The sequence below is a fragment of the Dama dama genome, chromosome 20, assembly GCF_033118175.1.
Source record: "Dama dama isolate Ldn47 chromosome 20, ASM3311817v1, whole genome shotgun sequence".
NCBI classification, from domain to species: domain Eukaryota; kingdom Metazoa; phylum Chordata; class Mammalia; order Artiodactyla; family Cervidae; genus Dama; species Dama dama.
This window is the reverse complement of record NC_083700.1, coordinates 107,285,902-107,296,900: the sequence shown is the minus strand read 5'-3', so window position 1 is coordinate 107,296,900 and position 10,999 is coordinate 107,285,902. Positions and strand designations below refer to the sequence as shown.

Genomic DNA, 10,999 nt, shown 5'->3' with positions numbered 1-10,999 from the left:
AAAGTCCAATATCCAAGTATTAGAAGAGACAGCTTATGGGTGCTATCTCATCCTTTACATCTGAGTAAAACTGATCATGTGAAGGGGCAGTACTTTGCCAAGGTCCTGTATCTGGAAAATGGTAAAGGTGGGATTTTCTGCTAGGTCTCTCTAACTCCAGATCCCATGCCTTTCCCCCTCTGTATCCCATGCTTCTGTCATGCCTTAATTTCCAAGAAAAATTTAACAATCCAAGCAAAATAACTTGAACTTACTGGAATATTAGATTTTGCATTTTCTTCAAAATCGTAGTAATATATCATTTTTTTTCCTCAGTTGACACTTTTACAAAAACAGTTTGTTTATATGACTTATGCCTTCCCTATGAAACCTGCTGCCAGTTTTTAATTTTCAACCCCAGCTCTGATTACCTCTGATGCTCCAAGACAGAAGCCTTGACGGGCTACAACTAAGGTTATTTAACTCCTCATCGTTTTGAGCAACAGAGGCCAATAAATTATTTGATGACAGACTTTTCCTATGTTGTTTCCATCAGTGTTGAAAGGCTAATGATTCCTTCTTCCCCCAAAAATTACGATGGTAAAAATTTATCGTGTAACACTATTACTCATATTTATTGATAGATTTGCTTCTAACAAGAGATTAATTAATTTGTTTTACTTTTATACGTAGGTTTTTGACTGGGAGAAATTAGATATGTGAATTCTGCTTGTTAACTGTTATTCTGTTAATAAAACAATCCCAAGTGTTGCCAATATTACCTTCTCTCTATTGTTCTCAAATCAATCATTGGATTCCTTTTTGAGAATTCTAACTCTCCACTGAAAATGTCTATTTTTTAATACATCTTTAATGTATATTTTTAATACATGTCCTTATTTTCCTCTATTTTCTTTAATCATTTTAACTAATTTTAAATATTTAAAGTCTTTGTCTTATACCCCAACATTTAGATCATTTATGGATCCATTTCTATTTTCTATTTATTCTCTTGATGATCAGTTTCATTTTCCTACCTCTTTGCATGCCTAGTGACTTTATTGTGTGCCAGACATTGTAATAGACATGTAGAAGCTCTGTATGATATCTCCCATCATAGAAAATTCCATCTCTTAGGCAGACAGGATAAAGGACTGGTCACCTCAATCCAGTCAGAAGTTAACTAAGACAGGACTGGGTGACTGTTTTAGTATGATTCAGTCCACCTATGATTCATTTCTGCTTTCAGGCTGGTGTTTCCCTGGATTTTGACCAAGAGTCCAGAGGTTCTCTGTCGCCTCAACCCTGAAAGACCTCTTGGAGATTCAGCTATGCCCTTTAAAGATTCTGCACCTAGCCCTTTAGCCTCTTTTCCTACTTCCTATTTACCCCTACATCTTCGAAGTCTGGAAACTTTCTTGAGAGGAATATCAGCAATGTTTTTGCATCAGGCCTCATTCTTCTAGTTGGACTTTGTGTCCCAAGCATCTCAAGATTATGAGAGATTTCGCTTGGGCTTTTTGGAAGCCCTCATCCTAGCTTCCCAGCCTTTCATACTCAAACTCTGAATTCAGAAAATGTCCTATAATTATAACTAGCATGTTTTAGAGATCCCAACTTTTCCAACAGCCCCACTTAACTGCCAAAAGAATTGTGTTTCCTTTTTCTACCAGCAGCTCTCTGCATGAGTCAAGCTCAATTCATGCAAAGAGTGAGCAAATGTCCAGGGAAGAAAACATCCAGTGACTATCAACTCAACTTAAAAGGAATACTTGCTGTCTGAATTCCCATTCTCCTGGTCATTGTTTCTCCCACAGCTCTTCAGTATCTTTGACATATGATTTTTGTAATTTATTTAGCTTTTTCTAGTTATTACAAACAGAGTGGAATATTAGGGTGCCATATCCTATGCAAATCAGAATCCAAAAACACAAGTTTGATTTGAATTAAGAGTGAAAAAAAAAATAGCTTTCAATTTTCAATGCTGACTTAAAAGATTGTCAGAGATAAATCTATGATCATGATGCTGATGTGATTAATGAAGAAAGGTATACAAGGCAAAAGTTGGGCCAAAAATCCAAAAATATTCTTTGGCCATGTATTGTACATTGTTTGGATTTACTAAAAGACATAGTTTCAGATTTTCACACTGTTCATGGGATTCTCAAGACAAGAATACTGAAGTGGTTTGCCATTTCCTTCTCTAGTGGACCATGTTTTGTGGGTCATGGCATCCAGTCCCATCACTTCATGGCAAATAGATGGGGAAACAAAGGAAACAGTGTCAGACTTTATTTTTGGGGGCTCCAAAATCACTGCAGATGGTGGCTGCAGCCATGAAATTAAAAGACGCTTGCTCCTTGGAAGAAAAGCTATGACAAATTTAGACAGCATATTAAAAAGCAGAGACATTACTCTGCCAACAAAGGTCTGTATAGTCAAAGCTACGGTTTTTTCAGTAGCCATGTATGGATGTGAGAGTTGGATCATACAAAGAGCTGAGCGTTGGAGAATTGATGCTTTTGAACTGTGGTGCTGGAGAAGACTCTTAAGGGCCTCTTGGACAGCAAGGATATCCAACCAACCAGCCAATCCCAAAGGAAATCAGTCCTGAATATTCATTGGAAGGACTGATGTTGAAGCTCCAATACTTTGGCCACCTGATGCAAAGAACTGACTCATTGGAAAAGACCCTGATGCTGGGAAAGATTGAGGGCAGGAGGAGAAGGGGATGACAGAGGATGAGGTGGTTGGATGGCATTACGAACTTGATGGACATGAGTTTGAGCAAGCTCCAGGAGTTGGTGACGGACAGGGAAGCCTGGCATGCTGCAGTCCATGGGGTCGCAAAGAGTCGGACACAACTGAATGACTGAACTCAACTGAACTGATTGTTTCAAATTGTTCTGATAGCAGTGACATTTTTTTGGAATAATTCAAAGATTAGACACAATATTTTCTAGAAATTCCCAAATATGGAATATATTGATGAAATACAACAAATATAACCTCAGTGTCACTTTCAGACACATGGTAGAAATCTCAACTAAATGCCTTTAAATTAATTATATTTAATTTATTTAAGATATATACCAGAAAAATTAAATGAAACAACTAAAATTCTTCAGTAAAGAACAAACCATACTCATTGATGGAAAAATATATTAATTTTAAATAGGTATTACCAGGTTACATGATTTGTACTATTGCTTGGTAATTAAAAATGTTAGTAAAATTTTATAGAAACAGCTGACTAGTTCAGTTTTAAAACTAAAAATATTTCTATCAGTTCAGTTCAGTTCAGTCGCTCAGTCATGTCTGACTCTTTGTGACCCCATGGACTGCAGCACGCCAGGCCTCCCTATCCATCACCAACTCCCAGAGTTGACCCAAACTCATGTCCATTGAGTCAGTGATGCCATCCAATCATCTCATCCTCTGTTGTCCCCTTCTCCTCCTGCCTTCAATCTTTCCCAGTAACAGGGTCTTTTCAAAATAGACAGTTCTTCGCATCAGGTGGCCAAAGTATTAGAGTTTCAGCTTCAGCATCAGTCCTTCCAATGAATATTCAGGACTGATTTCCTTTAGGAAGGACTGGTTAGATCTCCTTGCAGTCCAAGGGACTCTCAAGAGTCTTCTCCAACACCACAGCTCAAAAGCTTCAATTCTTCAGTGCTCAGCTTTCTTTATAGTCCAACTCTCACATCCACACGTGACTACTGGAAAAACCAAAGACTTGACTAGACAAACCTTTGTTGGCAAAGTAATGTCTCTGCTTTTTAATATGCTATCTAGGTTGGTCATAACTTTCCTTCCAAGGAGTCAATGTCTTTTAATTTCATGGCTGCAGTCACCATCTGCAGTGATTTTGGAGCCCCCAAAAATTGTCTCTCACTGTTTCCCCATCTATTTGTCACGAAGTGATGGGACCAGATGCCATGATTTTAGTTTTCTGAATGTTGAGTTTTAAGCCAACTTTTTCACTTTCCTCTTTCACTTTCATCAAGAGGCTCTTTAGTTCTTCTTCACTTTCTGCCATAAGGGTGGTATCATCTGCATATCTGATGGTTATTGATATTTCTCCCGCCAATCTTGATTCCACTTGTGCTTCCTCCAGCTCAGCATTTCTCATGATGTACTCTGCATATAAGTTAAATAAGCAGGGTGACAATATACAGCCTTGATGTACTCCTTTTCCTATTTGGAACCAGTCTGTTGTTCCATGTCCAGTTCTAACTGTTGCTTCCTAACCTGCATACAGATTTCTCAAGAGGCAGGTCAGGTGGTTTGGTATTCCCATCTCTTGAAGAATTTTCCAGTTTATTGTGATCCACACAGTCAAAGGCTTTGGCATAATCAATAAAGCAGAAATAGATGTTTTTCTGAGACTCTCTTGCTTTTTTGATGATCCAACGGATGTTGGCAATTTGATCTCCTGTTCCTCTGCCTTTTCTAAAACCAACTTGAACATCTGGAAGTTCACGGTTCACATATTGTTGAAGCCTGGTTTGGAGAATATTGAGCTTTACTTTACTAATGTGTGAGATGAGTGCAACTGTGCGGTAGTTTGATCATTCTTTGGCATTGCCTTTCTTTGGGATTGGAATGAAAAGTGACCTTTTCCAGTCCTTGGTCACTGGAGTTTTCCAAATTTGCTGACATATTGAGTGAAACACTTTCACAGCATCATCTTTTAGGATTTGAAGTAGCCCAACTGGAATTCCATCACCTCCACTAGCTTTGTTCCTAGTGATACTTCCTAAGGCCCACTTGACTTCGCATTCCAGGATTTCTGGGTCTAGGTGAGTGGTCACACCATCGTGATTATCTGGGTCATGAAGATCTTTTTTGCTTAGTTCTTCTGTGCATTCTTGCCACCTCTTCTTAATATCTTCTGTTTCTGTTAGGTCCATACCATTTCTATCCTTTATTGAGCCCATCTCTGCTGCATGAAATGTTCCCTGGTAGCTCTAATTTTCTTGAAGAGATCTCTAGTCTTTCCCATTCTTTTTTTCCCTCTATTTCTTTGCATTGATCACTGAGGAAGGCTTTCTTATCTCTCCTTGCTATTCTTTGGAACTCTGCATTCAAATGGGCATGCCTTTCCTTTTCTCCTTTGCTTTTCACTTCTCCTCTTTTCACAGCTATTTGTACAGCCTCCTCATACAGCCGTTTCGCTTTTTTGCAAAAATGTATTCTATTTCTATACATATCAGAAAATGGTTTTCTAAAATTAAAAAACATGGCATGTGAAATATACAACCAAAATGAGATCTCACTAAAATATGAGGCAGTTAGAATAATGAAAGGAAAATATTTGTCTGACAATGTTTAAGATTCACAGATCAATAATCTCAAAACAAATTTCTATAGAGACTACTTTGTGGCCACTGTAGATTGAGTTATAACCTTGATTGAAGAGAGAGTTGAAGAAATTTAGCAACAAGGTGTCCTTTTCTGTTATTTTAAAATTAAATTCCATTATTGAAATTACTGAAAAACAGTCAAGAATTTCTGTGTGAGAATACAAATGGCTTGAAGAAATGGTAAAAATAAAAAATTATAAATTATAGCAACTCATATGATGAAATTAAAGTAACATATTTCCTGTAATAATTTATTAAATATCACCCAAATATAATATTTAAGCATAATGTGTTGAATTAAATTCAAACATGTTTGATCATTTGCTGACTTTCAGTCTTGAAAACCAGTTTTAAACATATTTTTCTAGTCTGTCATTATAAAGGTATGTTTGTCAAGATAGATGGATGGAACACATTTTATTTAACAATGTGTTTGCTTAATTAATTTGCTTAATTTTGACTTAGCAGTAATGGAATCCACCAGCAATGCAGGAGATACAGGAGACATGTGTTCAATCCCAGTGTCAGGAAGATCTCCTGGAAGAGGAAATGGCAACCCTCCCCAGTATCCTTGCCCAGAAAATCCCACGGACAGAGGAGCCTGGCGGGCTACAGTCTGGAGTCACGGAGAGTCAGACACTAATGAGCACGCACACTTCCATTGCTTGCTTAACTTATAACTTGCAAGTATTTAGACATATAATATGTGGGCCTCCATCTGTACTTTTGCCCAGGATCCCGCAAAGGCTAAGGACCAGTATGTGCCCAGCAGCCCAACCAGTACATTTCAGAACTAGACTGGTGCTCACTAAGAATTAGAGGCAAGGAAGTATGCTTTAATGATCACAGTAGGGGACTTCCCTGGTGGTCCAGTGGTTGAAAAATCCACCTGCAAATGCAGTGGACATGGGATCCATACTGGGTCCAGGAAGATTCCACATGCCGCAGGGCAGCTAAGCCCATGCACAACAAATCCCGAAGCCTGCACACTCTAGGGCCTGCGAGCCATAACTAGTGAGCTCCTGTGCCAACAACTACTCAAGCCCATGCATGCCCTAGAGCAGGTGCTCCGCAACAAGAGAAGCCCCCGCAAGGAGAAGCCCGTGCACCACAACTAGAAAAGAGCCCCTACTCACCGCAACTAGAGAAAGCCCGCACACAGCAACCAGGGCAGCCAAAAAAATATTTTAATGCTAAAAAAAAAAAAATGATAGCATTAGGGCCAGGTGGTGGACATGTGCCACACCAGTGGCAGAACAGTCCTGGGAGAGTCCTAGAATGACTGTTCTAGGAAGAAGGTCCCAGTCCCTGAAGCTGGGATGTAGTCCATGGAGCTGATTTCAGGGCCAGTGAAGGACAGCTGCAGCCACAGGGGCACCTAGGGGACCCAAGGGGAAATGCTATACTCCCGCTAAGTCTAGAAGAAAGGGAAATAGATGTCAAGGCAAGGAATCAGCTGCAGAGAGCAAGCCTAGGGCCAGGGCCTGAAGACGAGAGAGAAACCAGCTGAAGTCTGACAGGCTTCCCTACAGAGGGGGAAGGAGCAGGTGGGGCCTGGTCTCCAGGGGAGGACTCAGGAGGAGCAAGCAGGGCCACAGAGGATGCAGGGCTCGCTGAGGGACTCTAAGCAGGTGTTTGCAGAGCCCAAGGGGTTGGATCCAGAGACCTGGATAGTAACTGAACTGAGAGAAAGAGCGGGGGTCAGTAGAGAAGGGAAGCTTTCTTCTTTCTGAGTCAGGAGCAGCTTCTCTGCACCACATGTGCACCCCACAGCCACACGGTGTAGCCTGGGTGGGTCGGGGTGAGAGTTGGGCATTTCTGGCTCCATTAGAGGGACAGGGGCCTAGGGCATACTGAAAACATGCCCTAGACACCACCAGTTTCTGGAAACAGTTGGCCAATGAGTTTTTCCTGGATCCTAGAGAAAGCGAGTGTCCAGCATCTAATCAAGGACCAACCTGGGCTCCTTCTTTTTCATCCTGGATTGAGAGTGGATCTTAGGTCAAATTCTTGAAGGTTTAGAATAAATAAGGCAACCAAGAATCCAAAAGGACTGACAGTGCAAAGCAGTCTAGTCTCTCTCATCCCTCAGGTTCTTTGTCTCTGGGTTATCTCCCCAGGTTCCCACTCCTCTGAGTCAGCACGGAGAGGATTTCCACACACAGTAACTCGAGACAGATGCCTTCTTTCCACTGTGCCTGACCTCCCAAAGGCAATCGACTCTCAAGTTCTTTTTCCCCAGGTCAGACAAAGAAGACTAAGTTAGACATCTCCCAAAGGAAACTACTTCACTAAGGGAAAAGTCACATCAAAAGCAAGATAGTACAAGACCACAGGGATGGATGATGCCACAGGGAATCATTTTTTATTTGGACAAAATAAAACTCAGCCTCAGGAGATTCAGCTGGCTCTAGTGTGGACACAGGATCATTTCTCAGACTCAGCTTTGCATAGTCCCTGGGGCTGAGCAATTCATTCCACCAGAGCAAGTGAATTCATGATGTGGGCTCAAGCTGCTTCGGCTGGCCTTGGCTTGAGATGATGGTCAGTGTTGCATGGAATGAGCCAACGTAACTCCCAGGGAAGGAGAGATGACAATTATTGCAGACCTACCAATGGGTATTTGGGCTTTTGCTTAATTCCTCCAGTGAGAAAGACAGGGTAAAGTTTGGCTAGTTTGAGGTCTCAGGTGATACCCTTTCTCTTCCTACTCCTGCCCCAGACAGGTTTCGAATAAATATGGAGGAGTCTGAGAAGCCTCCTAGAAAAAAAAAAACAAATTAACCATGCTCACAGTTGAAATACAGACAGAAGTCCAGAGAGGCAAGTGAAAATATCCATTTCTAGTGAGGGTATGGTAAAACAGCGAGTGTTACAAGCTGTTGATTGGTATGTAATTGGTACTCCACTTTTGGAGGCAATTTGGTGATGTGATTCAACAATTTAAGTGAGCATACATACTCCTTGACACAGCAATTTCATTGCCAGGGATTTATTCTATAGATTTACAAGTATGCAAAGATTTGTGGACAGAGACACTCATTGCATCATTATTTATCACAGTAAAACAGTAGAAACAAATGCCCATTAACAGGGGGACCAATTGAGTAAAATAAATACTTTGCATTTATTTAAAAAATTAGGTTGATCTATATGTGCTGATATTAAAAGATGTGCAAGATATATTAAATGAGGAAAGCATAGAAAAGCCTGGTAATACTATCCCATTTCTGGATTTTTTGGAGGAAATTGACTATACATATATTTGTACTGAAATAGAAAACCTCTGGAAAGATATACACTACACGAAACTGAACAGTGGTTACCACTGGGGGACCTTTATTTTCTATTTTGCATTTTTCTGTACTACTTTGAATTTATTTTTATGAACGTGTATTACTTTTAAAATGCAAAAGAAAACATTTAAATAAGGAATAAAGGACCAATGAAAGGTAATTTATCAAAAATAAAAGAAGAAATTTTTCAAATTTACTATAAGAAGGCAAATTCAGTAATAGGACCTGAAGTCAGTAAGACATGGTGGCTGACTGGTGAACTCGTCCTGACCCAGCTGACTTGGCAACGTGAATATGCTGCCCTCACTCATTAAACTAAACTCTTTGAGACCCAAGCAGCCTTGCTCTGGAGCCCCCAATAATATGGTTGAAGAGAGGGAGAGGCTCCCTTTCCCACTTGAAGCCAACTGCTAAGTCATCAAGGCACAAGGAAAAAGAACCAGAGGCCAGAACCACTGGCAGGGATTTGCACCCAGTGACAGAGTCTCTGTTCAGCTGAAGCTGAAGGCAGCAAGTCTGGCCAATCCCTCTCCCAGGTAACAGCAGGATGGATCTCCAGCTCGGTTATCACCAAATCTTGGCCCTGGAGTCTTGGCACAGTTGCAGATGGCTGAGTTGCAGATAACCCCAACAGCAGAAGGAAGCAATCATCAGTACTCAGTCAGGAACGCATCTGGGTAACACAAGCTTAAGAGAATCCCAGAAACACTTGAAGAAAATCTGAGACTGGAGTGTCTGAATGAGTCCTTGGGCATTTTAAGCTAATGATATTCACGTTTCATGCATTCATCTGACACACTGAAGTGTTACTACGTGCAAAGAACAGTAGCAAGCAGTAAATAAGGCAAACATGGAATTCATTAAATTGAATTGGATAAAAATAAAACTGTCACTATTCAACCTTTCTGGGTCTATAAAAATGGCACTTTCTTATGGATCAACATAAACACATTCTGAAAAGAGAGAAAGAACTACAGGGAGAAAAATTAAGGGAAAAAAAAAAAGGAAAGAACTACCCAGTTAATTGCTTGATTGCAATTATGGAAAGACCTATAAGGGAGCAATCATATCTAATCTAGTCTAGGGTATGGTGTATGTGGTGATGATCAAGAAAGCTTCCACCTTTGAGGAAGTGAGAATGAAAAGGAATTAGCTTAGTGAAGGAGACCGAGGGACATCATTCCTGGGAGTCAGTTCCAAAGGCCTCGAAGGGCAGGAAACTGGTCTGTTCCAGGGACTGATAACGTGACTCAACCCACGGAGACGGGCAGACTTGGTAGAGGAGAAGAGGGAGTATGTGGATGAGAGCATGCTGAGAGTGATGCGGGAGCCAGTCAGGCCTTGGAGGACCTTTTAAGGGCTTTGGGGTTTATCCCAAGAGATTTGAAAAGCAATGGCATACTATGCGTATCCAAACACTGGTAAAGTCTACGGAACTTTCGGGTTACAAAGAACGTTTTTTCCACTTTTGGCAGAGCCTGGAGGTCTACAGTTATAGGCAGTTAGTATGCGGCTGTGTCAGGATTGGAATCCACGTCCTTGCAAAGAGCTTCCACCACCCAGGACTCGGCTGGGAGGGTGGCAGGCGTGAAGCAGGCAACCGGCCAGGAACCTTTCTAGGAGGAGGCCAAGGAGGCCGAGTGCGCCCCAGGTGCCCCCACCCCCAGACGGCAGCTCAGCGCCCAGCAGTCCTGGCGGAAGCGGCGCACCGAGAAGCAGTAGATGAGCGGGTCCAGGCAGCTGTTGAGACTCAGCAACGCCAGGCTGAGAGTGTGCAGGACGTCGAGCGTGGAGGTGGCCCGGCACCCGCCGCCTTCGCGGCTCGCGGCGACCTCCTGCCCCGTTACCCACGGCGCCAGCAGCAGATGGTAGGGCGCCAGGCAGAGGGCGAAGACCAGCAGGAGCCCCAGCACCATGGTCCTGGCCGCGCGCCGGTGCGGACCGGCTGGGGCCGGGCCCGGGCCCGAGGGCGAGGCGAGCGCCCGCGCCAGGCTCACGTAGGCCGCGAGCACCAGCAGGAAGGCGGCGGTGAAGAAGGCCACGGTGGCGTAGGCCAGGCCGGCGCGCGCCCAGCCGCGCTCCAGGCAGCGAGAGGCGCCGCCCGGCCCGGGGCGCAGCGCGTGCGGGGCGGCCAGCGAGGGTGCGGCGCAGGCCAGGCCTGCCAGCCAGGCGGCGGCGCACGCGGCGCGGGCGGGGCCGCGGCGGCGCAGGGCCAGGCGGGCGGCCGCCTTGGGCCCGGGCCGGTGCACGGAGCCGCAGCGGCACACGCTGATGAGCGCCGCGAAGGCCACGGCCGCGTAGGTGGACACATAGTAGGCGGCCCCGGCCGCGCGGCAGGCTGCCTCCGGGAAGGGCCAG

At 43.4% G+C, this 10,999-nt stretch overlaps 1 protein-coding gene across 1 annotated transcript in view; it reads right to left on the bottom strand.

The window, feature by feature from the left end:
• Positions 1–7,688: 7,688 nt before the first annotated feature.
• Positions 7,689–10,999, bottom strand: part of ZMYM6 (zinc finger MYM-type containing 6) — a 56,533-nt gene continuing 53,222 nt past the window's right edge. Inside the window, exon 16 of the mRNA XM_061122450.1 lies at positions 7,689–8,106. Within this exon, the coding sequence (XP_060978433.1) occupies positions 8,018–8,106 (89 nt within the window). The 3' untranslated portion in view covers positions 7,689–8,017. The remainder of the gene's footprint in view (positions 8,107–10,999) is intronic.